The sequence below is a fragment of the Centroberyx affinis genome, unplaced genomic scaffold, assembly GCF_046629955.1.
Source record: "Centroberyx affinis isolate AG114_WGS23_722 - 3 ecotype Tasmania unplaced genomic scaffold, CSIRO-AGI_Caff_v1 ptg004010l_1, whole genome shotgun sequence".
NCBI lineage: Eukaryota > Metazoa > Chordata > Actinopteri > Beryciformes > Berycidae > Centroberyx > Centroberyx affinis.
The window spans coordinates 104,489-120,783 of NW_027281818.1; the positions used below are offsets into that span (position 1 = coordinate 104,489).

Here is a 16,295-nt window from a genome sequence, read left to right on the forward strand (position 1 = left end):
ATTGTGTTTATTAATAACGTGTCGCGTGTCCAATCCGACACTGCACGTCCGTGGGTCCCCAGCAACACACCCGCCAAGTGTGAAGTAGATCGGACGAACGGTTCTCGAGATATGTGAAGGACACACATACAGACAGAGATTCCTCGCTTTATAGTGTGATGTCATTTTGATGAATTTTTCTTATATAGTGTATCCAAAATATTTTTTTTGACTCACAACTGCAGGCCTTGGATTAATGTAGTGGAGTGAAACTGATTATTTGCTTTGAAAAGTGAGTAAAGTATTAAGTGAGTATACATGTGCCCAAAAACTTGACTTACTGCACTTGAATAATAGTACTGAATTGCCTTTTACCTATACAGATAGTGGAGATGGATAATCTGTATTGGGTGTATTGAATTGGAGAAACTCAGCTCGCTTGATTGAAAGGGGCGTGCCTGACAGCCTTCCTTCTGACATCTACGCATGCGCAGTATACTAACCGCGCAGTTCCTTTTGCTCCAGATATTTGAAAGCAGGCAAGACAAGCACCACTGTAGTGCATGTCCATCAGATCCTGACTGAAAGTCACTGTAGTAACGGTAGGACGTCCCATTGCTATAATAATCATTACATATATACAGCAATATTAAATTCAAACTGTCAATTGGATCACTGTCTCCATTTCGTGCGAGTTACTGCACATGTTAGGAAATGATGGTCGCTAACGTTACCAGACAGATTAACAAGCTAATGCTAACATTAGCAAGTTCGTTTGGAGAGGACCGGCTTGCTGGATCAGTCTATTCATTGGAACTGGGTTTTTACTTTCCATGATAGTTTAGATAGTATGCTACGTTAAGATACATGTTTGTAAGGGACAGAGGCAGTACACATCTTTGCCATGATATAACTTAAGCTAAGTTACATTCCAAGTATTGAATTATCTTGAATCCCATGTGGCCATATCTTATTGTAACTTGGCAGAAGGCTAGCTGGGGATGAGTTAACGTTACTGTGTAGCCAAGAGGCTAATGGGCAACGTAAGTTAGTCGCCAGCGAGTAATAACTAACATTTAGTTAGCTAACGTAAGCTGTAGTGGTGGTGAAAACGCAAGTCAGCTAACGTTAGCTATCTAGCTTTGACGGGTAAAGTTAGCCAAGGTAGCTAGCCTAGCTGCTAGCATGCTAATGTCAACGACAGACCGTATACTGTGCAGCAATGATGATTTAAGCTAAGTCAGTGCATCAACACTGGCTTTGGTTTGTTGGCTAACGTTCGCAGAACTTAAAGCGGCTTGAAACGCAGAAAGAAACGACTGTTTTGCCGACGCTATCTAAAATAATAAATCATTTGATGGTACATTAATATGTGCCTTTTGATACCGTTGTAAAGCTAAAATATGTGGACAGCATTATTCAGCTAGCTAACTTTGAGCTGGCCAGCATTTAGACCAAACCCAATCATTCATTCCGTCTGAGCAGCAACAGCCAACCAGCGTGTTGCTGTTGAAAGTACTGTCAGGCACCTAAACAGTTTTTTCTATTTATTCACCATCCATTTATTCTCGCCCTTAGCTGCTACCAGCATGGATTTGAATGATGCTAACCTACAAACCCTCACCGAGTTCCTTAGGAAAACATTGGACCCAGATCCAGCAGTAAGACGTCCAGGTGATGCAGTTTAATTAAATAATGTAAATTTGTAAATCTTCATATTGTTCATAAAGAATGTTTACCTGATTGATGATACTGCTCTGATGATACCCAATAATAAATTAAATGTGTAATCTTTTTGTGCTGACTTTGCTTTCCTTTTTTTAATAAATCTTTTTTAGCCGAAAAGTTTCTTGAATCTGTTGAGGGAAACCAGAACTACCCTATATTACTCCTCACTTTGCTGGAGAAATCCCAGGACAATGTCATCCGGGTCTGTGCTGCAGTCACATTCAAGAATTACATCAAAAGGAACTGGCGCATTGTGAGTGGCAATGAAGTAACACCCTAGTTCAGATGTCATTGTTGTGTTGACCTATATGGTGAGATGAGGAAGTATGTGTTCTAAGTTTGTGACATTTTTCCCAAAGGTTGAAGATGAACCAAACAAAATCTCTGATCCAGACCGAACAACAATCAAAGCCAACATCGTAAATCTGATGCTAAGCAGTCCGGAACAGATTCAAAAACAGGTGCATACTCACACGTTATACTCATTATATTAAAGGGGCCAGATTAAGGCAGTCTGCAGGCCAGTAAAGATTCATGTGTGAATTAAGAAACTCAACCATGCATGTCCTAATTACTTTTATGTATTTCCTACAGCTGAGTGATGCCATTAGCATCATTGGAAGGGAAGACTTTCCCCAAAAGTGGCCTGATCTTCTAACAGAAATGGTGAACCGCTTCCAAAGTGGAGATTTCCATATCATCAATGGAGTGCTTCGTACTGCACATTCACTCTTCAAGAGGTAGACCTCAGTTCTTAATCAATGGCATCTAAAAAGGAGTTGCCTTTTTCTAAAAGATTTTTTGTAACTTTGTCTTTTTAAGGTACCGCCATGAGTTCAAGTCAAATGAGCTTTGGTTGGAGATCAAACTAGTCCTGGACACATTTGCCCAACCCCTGACAGAACTGTTCAAGGTTTGTGGTGACTAGCAGTTAAATTACCATAGCAGTCTTAGTAATTCAGATGATAACAAATATTCAACTGTTCGACATAGTTATGATGAAATGCTAATATTACCTAGCATTTAGTTACAATTTTCTCTCTCCATTGTTTCAGGCCACCATTGAGTTGTGCCAGACTCATGCTACAGACATCAATGCCTTGAAGGTCCTCTTCTCCTCCCTCACGCTGATCTCAAAGCTCTTCTACAGTCTTAACTTCCAGGTCATTTCCATTTGCTTTGTTCTTCAATGCTTTGCTGCTACAGTGTCCCATATCTTTCAGAGGTCTTGGGTGTATCCCTTTCTCTCAAATAAATGATCATCCCAATCTAGGCCTCCCTGCGTGCTGTGTCCCTATAATGTATTTTGATGTAATTTTGTTGTGGTACGCAGATCTTTGAAGTTGAGGTTTGTTTGTTTTTTCTCATACCCAAACTCAGTTCAGGGAAAAACATGGAGCAGTTAAAGGCTTTATATCACATTAGTTTAAACTTAAGTAAGATGTTGTATTGCTGGTCTGTCGTTGAGCAGCACATGTGCAACTTTTTTTGTTATTTTTTTATGGGGGTCACAGGTCTTTTTCAGGTTTGGATCCTTGAAGACCTAATGATCTTTCTCCATTCTTACACAGGACCTTCCAGAGTTCTTTGAAGACAACATGGAGACCTGGATGTCCAATTTCCACAACCTGTTGACTTTGGATAATAAACTTTTACAAACAGATGTGAGTTGGTTTGGATGTTTGTCATTTCCAACACTCCTGTGCTGTAAAGTGATAATAACATTTGTGTCTGTCTTGACTCCTCTCTAGGATGAGGAGGAAGCAGGTCTCCTGGAGCTGCTGAAGTCTCAGATCTGTGACAATGCTGCTCTGTACGCTCAGAAGTACGATGAAGAATTCCAGCCGTACCTGCCTCGTTTTGTCACCGCTATCTGGAACCTTTTAGTGTCTACTGGCCAGGAAGTCAAGTATGACCTGGTGAGGCTACTGGGGCCTGACTGTGTTTCTGTGTTCTTTTTTGAGTTGACTTTTTTCCCGTACTGATAGTACACCTCATCTTTGTCGCAGCTTGTAAGCAATGCTATCCAATTCCTGGCGTCTGTGTGTGAAAGGCCACACTACAAGCATCTGTTTGAGGACCAGAACACTCTCACTAGCATTTGTGAGAAGGTCATCGTGCCCAACATGGAGTTCAGAAGTAAGTGGAATGCACCTGCAAGTCTTAATCAATATTTCACTATTTCATACCTATCAGGTACTCTTTCCATTGTGCTTATACGCTGTGTGATACTGACCAGATTGTCTGTTATTCCTCATTAGGTGCAGATGAGGAGGCGTTTGAAGATAACTCTGAGGAGTATATCCGTAGGGACCTTGAAGGATCCGGTAAATATGAACCGTTGTTTATCAAACCATGATGAAATATATAGTTGTGCCTCTGATATGCCTGACATGCCAATGATAACCCTATCGCCATCCTCCCATAGACATTGACACTCGTCGAAGGGCTGCATGTGACTTGGTGAGAGGCCTGTGTAAATTCTTTGAGGCTCCCGTCACGGCAATCTTCTCTGGCTATGTGAACTCGATGCTGGGAGAGTACGCCAAGAACCCTGGGGTCAACTGGAAGCACAAAGATGCTGCCATCTATTTGGTCACATCTCTCGCATCTAAAGCCCAGACACAAAAGGTAGTGTTGGCTGTAATATTTAGAGGGTTATTGATTATGATACTTTGGTAATGAAGTATATATAAACTGTGTTATATTGAGATATAAATGGCCTTGGTTCAATGCTTCTTTTCATGATTTTTTTTTTCAGCATGGAATAACACAAGCCAATGAGTTGGTGAATCTCACAGAGTTCTTTGTCAATCACATTCTCACAGACTTGAAATCTGCCAATGGTAAGAATACTGTGAAAGGCCCCAGTATACTGTAGAATTGCTAAACACTTGTTTTTGTTTTGTTTTTTTGATAGCTGAGTTGTTGATATAAGCATTGACCGTATATGACAGCTAAACATGGATCTACAAGTTGTTAAGAAATTAGAATGTCCTAAACCTATCTGTGTATATTCTGACAATTCAAATACTCCAAACTTCCCACAATCAGATTAAACAATGACACTATAAATGTACATCAAGTACTGATATTGTTAAATGAGGTTAATAATTGACCTTTTCTTCCCATTCTAGTTAACGAGTTCCCAGTGCTGAAGGCAGATGCCATCAAGTATGTCATGATCTTCAGAAGCCAGGTATGATCTCCTACTTTCTCCATGACTTGTTAAATTCAAAGGGTGAAATTAATGTGTTTATAGAGCTCTCTCGCTCTCTCTGCTCCCCTTTAGCTCCCTAAAGAGCAGCTGTTGCAGGCTGTCCCACTCCTCATAGCTCACCTGCAGGCAGAGAGTACAGTGGAGCACACTTATGCTGCCCATGCCTTGGAGAGGCTATTCACTATGAGAGGCCCCAACAACTCCACACTGTGAGTATCAGACTGTATAGTGACACTAACTCATCTTGAGCTTAAAGGCCCCTTCCATTGAAAAGCACAATTTTCCAGCTTTCTGGGTGGTTTACAAGGCACTTGTGCTGTAAAATGGCATGATTGAATACTTAAATTCAGGGTTTGTCATAGTTTAAATTAACATTGTATGACCAAAACCTCAACTTGCTTTGTGGTTTCAAAGTCATTTTAGAATTGGGTGTAACCCTTGATGTAAATTATGGTAAATATCATTGGTTGCAGTTTTTGTTCCACCTTTCCTAATCCCAGCAAGCGCACCACCCTACTTCTCCCTGTGTCAGTGTAACCAGTCTGTTGTGACTACAAACAAGATAGTTTACCTTTGAGGAGCTAATGATTTTGTATACTGCCAAAATCACAAATCAAACTTGGCAGATAGTTGTCGCTGTATAATGCCAGGATATCAACATGCGCAAGCCCAAGAGGCAAATTTACGGTGAACTTGGGTATTTCATTAGTAGTGTGTAGTCCATTAATCAAGTCAAATGAGCAACTGCAAGAAGCTGCCGTTTTTTATTAACAGGCAATGTTAGCTTTCATTTGCTAGCGTCTTGTATGCAAGTGTCTGTCCAACACTGTTTACAGTTAACATGCGTGGTCACCCCTGTGTGTGACTGGCCGTCAACTTGTCAATTAAAGCTCTGTGGTGAACAGAAAGGATACACCCAGTTAATCAGACAGTCCCGAGATGTAGTGAAAATGTGAGTGCATAAAACTAGTCCTTACCCTTTTCCAATTTGTAAAAAAGCTAATTTCTCATTATTTGAGAACTAATTTGACTGGTCCCTCATTTCACATTAGTGATGTTTGAGCGAATTGGAATGATTAGAGGTTATATAATATATGCTGTTATCAGAAAAACATGGTGGAAGTCTGTGATGCTGAAAGCTAGGTGAGGGATTTTAAATTGTGGAATAATCAGCAAGAGATGATGCAAGATTGGTAGATAACACCTGTTTCAAACTGTAGGTGCAATACTTATTTTTCCACAAGGCTATTGCACAACAACAATCATGTTGAAAGATTGAATTTCCTATTGCAACTGACTGTCAGCTATGGGATAGATAGCCACATGCTCCAGCATAATGTTGTAATTTGGTTTACTTTGGCCTCTTTTTCACTTGACAGTCACACTACTTCAAATTGTGTTCCACATCTAGCTATTTGCAAATGAGTGCAATCTTTCATAGGGCTGGGCCATATGGACAAAAGTAATTAATCATGATAATCCTAAAAAAATAATTAAATATCCATATGTAAAGATTTCTGCTAAGATGGAGTAAACCATGTTAAATAATCAAATTGATGTTTGTCACATGAACTGCATGGTAAAATATAAAGTATAATAAAACAAATGTTAAAATGTATTCCTTAAATCTGTTTCAGATGTCATTTTGTGTGAGATTTTAATTAGTATTTGCTTTTTATCATCAATTTAGACTACAGAATTGTGTATCACAATAATTCAATATCAATATAGAAAGACATTTCAAATTGGATTATTTATTTGATTAATTGAATCATGCAATACATTTATGTGAAAGTTGCACTCCATTTGAAAATACCCATACCTAACAGCTAGGCCGTCTTGATTTGACCCAAAATACCCCTCACTGTTTGTAATCTGCATGGCTAATGTGTAGCTCACTGTAAACTGCATTTTAATGGATCCTCCTCTCCTTGTGTTTTGCAGTATCACTGCAGCAGAGATGGCACCCTTTACTGAACAACTACTCAACCACTTGTTCAAGGCATTGGCTCTTCCTGGTTCTTCAGAAAATGAATATATCATGAAAGGTAAAACCCGTGTGTCGGGTGAAACTCTCCTTTGTCCTCTAAACGCTCCCAATCAACAGCAGACAAACACTGAAGTTCTTTTAATGAGCCACATTATTTTTTTGCTTTTTTCTTTTACAGCCATCATGCGCAGCTTCTCCCTCCTGCAGGACGCCATTGTTCCCTACATTCCCACTCTGATCGGCCAGCTCACTCACAAGCTCCTCCTAGTCAGCAAGGTGACCCACTCTTTGATACTATTTACATATCTTTGGATACAGGCGCATGAACCGAGATATTTGTGTGTTCAGGGCTTCCTATGGCAACTTTTCTCACGTCTTGTCACCCATTTTCAGAATCCCAGCAAGCCACACTTTAACCACTACCTGTTTGAGTCCCTGTGCCTGTCCATCCGGATCACCTGCAAGGCCAACCCCAACACTGTCAGCAGCTTTGAGGAGGCCCTCTTCCCCGTCTTCACTGAGATCCTTCAGAGCGATGTCCAGGGTGTGTCAATTCACCTATAAGACTTTTCTGTATGTGGACCGTTGATAAACTCAACTTTTGGCTGATAAGTAGCTATTCCACTCATGTTCCATTTTTTTCTCTGTTACAGAGTTTGTTCCGTACGTGTTCCAGGTGATGTCTCTCCTTCTGGAGATCCACGCCAACTCGATTCCCGCTTCCTACATGGCTTTATTCCCCCACCTGCTGCAGCCTGTGCTGTGGGAGCGGACAGGAAACATCCCCCCTCTGGTGCGCCTGCTTCAGGCCTACCTCCAGAAGGGAGGTGCCACCATTGCCAGCTCTGCCGCAGATAAAATAGTAAGTAATGGCAGCGTTGTTTAGTGAAGGCAAGATGGTAATGTTGTAGTCGGCCATAGTTGATGGCAATGATTGTAACCTTTGTTCTTACACTCTAACATTTATCAGTTGACTATTTTCTTCATTGTGTGTGACCAATATATTCATATTTGGATCTTACCTTGCTCTCCTTCTCTTCTCTCAGCCTGGCTTGCTAGGAGTCTTCCAAAAGCTCATTGCCTCCAAGGCCAACGACCACCAAGGTTTTTACCTTATGAACAGCATCATAGAACACATGCCCCCGTAAGTCAATCACACGTTTGCTTATTGGAAAATCAATGAAATGCAGAGCCTGGTCAAACTGATTGGGTTAGATCATGACTCATTTTGTTGACTTTATTTTTTTTTCTTTTGTCAGAGAATCTATCACTCAGTACAGGAAACAGATCTTCATTTTGCTCTTCCAGAGGCTACAAAGCTCCAAAACTACCAAGTTCATCAAGAGTTAGTACAGCCATCACAGTACCTACATTCATGTTCAGTTCAATGTCAGACTCTAACATGGTCAGTGACTGAGTACATGCAAATGCTCCTCCTACCTGAGAATTATGACAACAAATTCACATTAGCCAGTAATGTGGAAATCATCACCAGTTCTATGATTTACTATTATCTTATGCTGGGTTCTACTGATACCAATGCTTAGATATTCAGAGGTTCTTAATTTTCCCACAGGTTTCTTGGTGTTTATCAACCTCTACAGTGTCAAATATGGAGCTATTGCACTTCAGGAGATTTTTGACAGCATCCAGCCCAAGTAAGTGTATTTTCAGTGGAAAGCACAACATGCTGACTGACAGAAAGTACGACTGACTGCAGTCATTTACTGCGTTCACCCATGAGTGTAATTCTGGAGCTACGATGGGAACATGGCAACTTCTGTTGGTCTTGCCACACAAAAGCTTCACAAGTTGGCTGTCCTTTTGATTTTGATTGACCACTCCTGCCATTTTAACCTCCCTGCTCATTACTAAAAAGCACATAGTATTTTCTTGGAATGGAAGGGCATATTTTTAACTTGTGCCACTATTAAAATTTAACCTCTCTTTAGTTGTTAAAATTTACGTCCGACTGAATTGAAAGCAGGAAAAAATAGTTGATGCAGTCAATAGCAACTATCAACACTGAAAGTGCTTACAAAGTCATACCTCAACACTTCTTGACATGAATATTAATGTTTGAGGTCAAATGAATGTGCTCTGAATGAACTCAGCAAATTAAATATATATTATACTACTTGTAGCTTGAAGCTTCTTTGAGAAATGTTAAAATGCATGACTTAGTAAAATGTTTTATCAGGTTAGACCATCTATGCATGCATTTTCTTTAATATGGGTCAGGGCACAGTGGCAACAAAATGAGCAAAGCAGCCTAGACGTCCTTTTCCCCAGCAACTTCCAGCGTGTTCTTGGTCTGAACTCAGTGCGGAGGAGCAGCAGACAGATGTATTAATTCTGATGGATTTTGTGTTGCAGAATGTTTGGCATGGTGTTGGAGAAAATAGTCATTCCAGAAGTCCAGAAGGTGTCTGGCACAGTTGAAAAGAAGATCTGCGCTGTTGGCATTACAAAAGTCCTCACTGAATGTCCTGCAATGATGGACACAGAGTACACCAAGCTCTGGTAAGAAATCACCCTTAAAGGACTTATTCGCCACTGTTTATGTGGATGTCCAATCAGTGTTTATGGTAAATGTAGTCAATTGAAGCAATAAATTCCTCAGTGCGTGCTATATTGACAGAGAAAGCTAAGTTTTTCTGCGCCACAGTGGTTATTGCAGTGCCTACATGTACCAGGATGCATTGCACGCGAGCTCCTGACACTCAACCCCCAAATCCTTCCAAAACCCGCCCAGCTCGTGGAGGTGGGCGTTTCAAGCGGCTCTGTGTACAAAAAGTAAAGGCGTCTGAAATAACGTTACTTCACTGTTCGACTAGAACACCTAAAAAAAACGACATAAACAATTCAAGTGTGTGTGTATGTATGTGTATATATATATATATATATATATATATATATATATATATATATATATATATATATATATATATATATATATATATACACACAACTATACAACTTTATTCAAACCAACACGTTACGTGTTATTCGATTTTCAAATAAATGTTTAGCATATTGCACATCATACTTTGACAAGACAAAGTCCAGATCAGTCCCAACAAGCTTCAAGGTAAAAGTGTCCATTGTTAGCAGCATTGAAGTTTAGCAGTATTATTCCACAAAGACTTGCATATCACATGGTCAAAGCTTGTCCGTAGCGTCGTCTACTTCAGCATGCCCTCTGTACTGACCACTGGGGGAAGGATATTTGGCTCTGGCGCGATGTATGACACAGGCAGGCAATACGATGCGGTTCCCTTTGCCAAGTCTCTCCCCTTGTAGCGCACCCACTCAACAAAAAACGATAAGCAGCCAGACGATATTGTCTGCTGAGAGCAAAAGACAGGAAAGAAGGTGGTTATTCATCAGGAAGCTACTAGTACTGATCATATACTGTAACGTTAGCAGCTATTGTAAACACAAAACACAGTGGTCATTGTAATAGCAAGTTAGCTTAGCTAAGACAACAAATAACGTCAGGGTGACGCATACAGGATACACTGGGCAACTTTTTTGCCAATATGATAGACTGGTGAAAATATACTATAGAATTTATCTGGGTAACAAGAGGTCGCTTGTCCAACTTTGCCGTGTATCACCACCCTAGCCTATAGCTTTTCCTTTGTTGGCCAAAACATAGTGTTAGATGACAAAAATACTCACTCAATGGTCATCTGCCCTCTCGGCCCTGCTGGTCTTGGTTGTCTTTTCCAGTTTATCTTCGGTATCTTGAAGAAGGTCTCCAGCACACCTCTGTCCAAGTGAGGAGTAAAACTTTCATGCATAGTAATGCACACACGGGCTCTCTCGGGATTGGCGTCGGCGACAGCATCCAACAAAAACTGCCCACGCTGAAATTCAGTGCAGCAGAATGATTCAGTTTCTGTTGGCATCGGAGGGTAATTTGAGCAAAGGCACCACCAGTCGCTGTTTGCTCTCAGCTGCTCAGGTTCTGGAAGGTCCCCGCTGGCCATATTCTCTTGCACGGCTAATGCAGCCGCAGCCTCGGCCTCTCTCCGTATACTCTGGCTCGAATAAATACGGCTGAATATCCGAGTCAGCCAAAACACTGTAAAAAGTATCCTCGTCCATAACATCCTCTGCACTCATATTTTCGGATGCCATTTTCGCTGTTGGAAACGTAGTTAGTTTGCAATACAAGTGAAGAGAACAAGGAAGTTTCGTTTTTGAACGGCATCTAGAGCACGCCCCCTGGATACCCAGAGGTTGAGATCCAAGCTGAAATAGCCTGTAGTTTTTCCGAGAACCAGTGGCGTCACTGGTTCCTGGAAGAACAACAGATTTTGAAGCTGCGCCCCAGAGACACAGAACATTAAAAAAAACTGTTGTTGTTGTTCACACTGTATCCCTAATTCGGATAGATAGAGATAAGGTTGAAAGTTGGCAAAATGGTCCTTTAAGGGAACAACCTTTTCATGTCTCCTTTATGTGGTGAGGTTGCTGCTACCAGATGGAACAAGAAAAACAACCCTATTTTCAGAATGATGTCCATTAAATTTTGAAAGGAACTTATGGGGCCTGAGTTCAATTCATGGACCCTAGGGTAACACAGCACATTCCCATCACCAATTATTATAGCTTCAATCCAAGCTTCAACATCAGAATTTGAGCAGCTATATTTTTTTTCTTGCCCATATTACCATATATTGCCCAATACCATATGGTAGAAATACTACCCTAGTGTGTGTTGAGTTGCCAATTATTTGTTATTCTGTTGTCCTAACTCAAATTAAGGTCAGTCATTTGGGTTTTGTTTCTGTTCAGGACCCCGCTGCTCCAGGCCCTCATTGGCCTATTTGAGTTGCCAGAAGACGACAGCATCCCAGATGATGAGCACTTCATTGACATTGAAGACACGCCAGGCTATCAGACGGCTTTCTCTCAGCTGGCCTTCGCCGGGAAGAAGGAGCACGACCCCATCGGAGAGGCTGTTGGCAATCCCAAGATCCTGCTGGCCCAGTCCCTCCACAAGCTTTCTACCGCCTGTCCAGGAAGGGTATGTTTGGACATCGGGAAATGTTTATGTCTCTTAAGCCAAAACTAATCTTCTGTGCTGTTTGTTTTTAATGAGGTCATAATGTGGTAGCTTAGTTTAATTTGGAGTATGTGAACTGTTTGCTATAGATCAAGCTTATTGCCTAACGGGATGACACTGTGCCAGGCCACAGATGATGGGATGTTGCAGAAAGCAGAGCAGTGATTCTCACTTCTTGTCTCCCTTTTATTGCAGGTTCCCTCAATGCTGAGTACCAGCCTGAATGCAGAAGCCCTCCAGTTCCTGCAGGGTTACCTACAGGCAGCCACTGTGCAGTTAGTTTAAAGTTGATCTAATCTCCTTCACTTAAACCCATAAGGAGACCAGAATACACTGCAGGAGTGGCCACAACGGCCCCAGGCCACGCTACCTGCTTCAACTGAACTTAAGCCTTTACAGATTTGGTTTGACTTGTGACAGTTAAGATGGATTTATCTGGGATATGACAGTTCTGCTTGAATTTAGGATGCTCTTCTCTGATGGAATTTTATTAAGGGTTTTTAAATTGGAGTATAAAGGTAAAGACATGACCAAGAGTTGACCTCATTGAATTACTTTTTTTTTTTTGTTTGGATCCTTTGCTTGCTGTGTGTTAAAGGCAAGGTAAGAGGCTAGTTTTAACAAAGATTTGGATACCATACTCTGATATACTGAAACAATTGTGTGTCAGTTTGTTTATTTCAATGACAGCAACTGAAATAAGTGTCAACAGCATTCTGGAACACTGATAGAACATCTGAATCAAATGGAAAGCTTTTCTTTTCTGCTCTTGTCTGTTTGAATTCCTTTTCACGGTTATGGAAGACTTTAGTCTTTGTGACTGAAACCTAACGCTTCATATTTTTCTGTTGCATGTTACTTGTAGGTTTTGTCTTATGTCTAGTCTTTGTTCCCGCACTGTCTGTTAATGTGAATAAAGAGAGGCACTTGTATAGAACCCTGTCATTCCAATCTCTGAATATTAGCTGCTATCAACAAAGAGTCTACTTTTTTTTCTTGGTCTGTTAATTTATGTATAACTGACTGGTTTCTTTTTGGAAGTTGGCCTCCATACTTCCTCATGAGTAGATATCGGTGATGCACCCAGATGAGAAGTTTTGTTTTGTGTTTTTATTATTTTTTTATTTTTACAGTAAAGGTATTTTCCTATATCATAAAATAATCTGTGGCCTGCCATGCCCAACTGGTAAAGCACAGTTCATGCAGAACTAGAAATGACCCAACATGTATGCAGAAGTACTCAACAGGAAATACTATGAATAATGTTAGTGTGCAGGCCATTAAAAAAATGAACAGGTGCAGATATGGGCACTCCCGTTATATAACAGATTTTTCTGTTAAGATTATCACAATTGAGTCTTTGGTGTGTGCATTGGTCCATTAGATAAAATGGTCTCAAGACAGACAGACAGAATGGTCTTAGGAGGATTTGACATGGCCATTGGAGGTCTTCTGTTCAACATTCTTGATGAAGGGCAGCATGCATTTGTCACCTCCCATGAAGCGATAGGTTGCCACATTTGCCTCCCAAGGCAGCAGTCTAGAGACAGAAAACAAAGCAGAAGTAGCACATCAGCCTATCGTCTTTTGCATTTGTCCCAATGCATTACTATAAAAACTAGATTCTAATCCTTGATGTGGCCAGGTATCCCTCTCTATTGAATACTGCACAGTCTGCTAAATTATCTGATCTGTTAAATCATGAATACTTACGCTCGTGTAAGGAAGGGGATGTACATCAGGCGAGGAATGCAAATCATTTGCTGCTCCCCTAAGATGGCATTCATGGACTGCTGTACCGTGTAAAGGGGATCCAGGGGTGGAATTAGACTCCGAAGCTCTTTCCTGGTAGATGTCAGACAAAAGGCAAAGGAATATCAGACTTTTGGTTCACTATCGCCAATAAAAAACTGAAGTAGTCAGTGATGGTGTCTCACCTAATCTCACAGCCTGCAAACATGCCTGTGTCTACAATATAAGGGCAGACTAAAGTGGTTTTGATGCCATCCAGGTATTCTGCTTGCAACTCGTGGGTCAGTGACTCGTGGAACCCAACAGCACCAAATTTACTGGCACAGTAATCCTGGAGGAGAAAGTAAATATCAGCAGTGGATGCAGCATTTGAATAAGTTGGTATTGTGCTCTTTATTATTGATTTTTCCAGGATGTGTCCATTCATTTTGTGTGAGCCACTACTCAAACCTCGACACATCGGTCTTACCTCTACACATGCAGTACTGAATAGCCCAAGAGCACTGGCAACGGTTACAATGTGGCCATGGTTCTTTGCTTTCATCTGAGGCAGAAAGGCCTTTGTCATCTGTTAATTTGAAAAGCAGATATCAGATCCATCAATAGAAAATCAGCACAAGGAAGGATTGTCAGATCTGGACTGTCTTTGTGTCAGGTGCATTTGAGTGTGCAGGGATACAAACGACGTCAGAGGATGCCGTTGATTATGGTGCTAGTGAGCTTATACCCATTCTTTCTTTGAGCATGAGACTGAGGTCACGCTAAGAGGATCATGAACAGAATCACGTGCTTTCTTAATTGGTGGGATCGCGTGGGCTCTTTTTGTTGTAGAGATAAGTTACCGTCTACGACTCCTTTCATAACCCTCTCATGTTGGTAGACACATTACAATGTAATCACAAGGAAAATCCGTATGTGACGTACCAGCCCGGCTGCTGCTCCCTTCACACATCAGTGCGCAAACACTACAGGCTCAAGCCAACGGGTCGGTCCACAGTGAATGGGTCTTATGTAACTCATGTCAGACTGTAAGCTTTGATGTTGGAAAAGATTGTTAGGCCTATGTCTAGCAAAGCTGTTGTCTGTTATTTTCATTATTACTTAAGTGCTATTTTCATTCAGTGCGTGCGTAAAGTCTCACCCAGAACAGCGCGTGGCAGTTCACCAGAAGAGTCCTTTCCAAAAGCTCGTCCGGACACTCCAGCAACCGCCGTCCAGCTACCACTCCTGCGTTGTTGACCAAGATGGAGACATCCCCGACCTCCACTCGCACTCGCTCCGCCGTCTCGTAGATGCTCTGACGACGGGAAAGGTCGACTGTGTAAGTGTACACCTTGACCCCCAGTTCCCGCGCCAGCTCGGCGGTCTGCTCGTTGGCAGCCGTGTTGCAGTCCCAAAGCACGAGGCGCGCACCCTCTTTGGCAAACTCCAGGGCGAACAGCCGACCCAGCGCGCCCCCGGCCCCCGTGATCAGACAGAGCTCACCGTCAATGCACTTCAACCGGGGCCGAAGGAAAGTCTGGACGATGGCACTCAGGATGGAGTAGGTTAAATCGATGAGCATCAGCAGCAGGTCCACTATCACGATCATGATGCTTCTGTCTACCAAAGCCTTGTGCAGCACTTCGAAATGAAGAGAGCCACACAAGCAGACCACCGAGCTTTGGGGTATTTGTCGTTTCCCTGTGTGACGTGAGAGTGGATGGCTATTTTATATAACTTGTGTGTGCAGGATTAGGATGATGACTGATGGTGGCCACCAATAGAAAGGCTTTTTGTCTGATAAGTGAGGGACTGACTAACCCGTGCACATTCATAATTCACTCAAAAACTGCCAGGGAGCAAGACTGAGCGAGGCAGGGATTAAGATAACACACAAGCCTCTTTTCTGGAGTCAAGAGAGGCAAAGCCAGCCTCCTATTACGCGTTTTAAGTCATCACAGATTATTAGGTTTACATGTTTTTTTGGGGGTTTTTTTTTAACTGGGTTCTCCCAGTTATTCATATGCAAATATAGATTTAACTTCACAAGATTCTATGATAGGCGCATATGTAAATCCTAGTTTAGAGGATTTTCCTGGGTATCTGTTAAAATTGATCTTAAAAGTAAACCAAAATAAAATGTTCAGTGTTGCACTAAAGGATGGAAGTAACTGATTACAATTACTCTTGTTACTGTTACTGAATATAGCTTTTTTGTGTACTTTTTGGAGTAGCCTGTTTAAAAAAATAAATAAATCACATTGCAGAATACAAATTTTGTGGGCTCTCCATAAGCATTATGTCACAAACTGGGCAGTGGTTGGGTAAATTGACCAAATGTGAAATCACACTGAACTGTCAGTCAGCCAAGAAGAGAATAATAACCTGGCTTTATTTTGTAAAGCTTTTTTGCAGTTAAAACTCCAGTTGAGCTCTGTCCTTTCTGCCTTTTACAATTGCATGGAAAATATCCCATCTAACAATGTTCTCTTTTGTAAAATGTAAACTAGGATACTAAGTAACCACCCCTGGTCACACTTTACGTATATTCCCCTCATCTATTAGCC

At 41.4% G+C, this 16,295-nt stretch overlaps 2 protein-coding genes across 2 annotated transcripts; one reads left to right on the forward strand and one right to left on the reverse strand.

The window, feature by feature from the left end:
• Window positions 1–503: 503 nt before the first annotated feature.
• On the forward strand, window positions 504–12,920 carry cse1l (CSE1 chromosome segregation 1-like (yeast)). Its single transcript, XM_071542088.1, has 25 exons — window positions 504–581; window positions 1,558–1,653; window positions 1,818–1,960; window positions 2,067–2,168; window positions 2,302–2,447; window positions 2,530–2,620; window positions 2,763–2,870; window positions 3,279–3,371; window positions 3,459–3,626; window positions 3,717–3,846; window positions 3,969–4,034; window positions 4,136–4,338; window positions 4,469–4,553; window positions 4,845–4,906; window positions 5,000–5,136; window positions 6,872–6,975; window positions 7,096–7,193; window positions 7,311–7,461; window positions 7,571–7,779; window positions 7,964–8,061; window positions 8,177–8,262; window positions 8,494–8,575; window positions 9,294–9,440; window positions 11,724–11,955; window positions 12,190–12,920. Exons 2-25 carry the CDS (start codon window positions 1,569–1,571, stop codon window positions 12,277–12,279), a joined length of 2,916 nt encoding a protein of 971 aa, XP_071398189.1. The 5' UTR covers window positions 504–581; window positions 1,558–1,568; the 3' UTR covers window positions 12,280–12,920.
• A 493-nt stretch (window positions 12,921–13,413) lies between these two features.
• LOC139663431 (retinol dehydrogenase 10-B-like) lies at window positions 13,414–15,337 on the reverse strand. The gene is made up of 5 exons (XM_071542097.1): window positions 14,888–15,337; window positions 14,216–14,314; window positions 13,932–14,077; window positions 13,708–13,839; window positions 13,414–13,534 (listed from the first exon to the last, which is right to left on the reverse strand). The coding sequence occupies exons 1-5, from the start codon at window positions 15,335–15,337 to the stop codon at window positions 13,414–13,416; spliced, it is 948 nt and encodes a 315-aa protein (XP_071398198.1).
• Window positions 15,338–16,295: the final 958 nt, after the last annotated feature.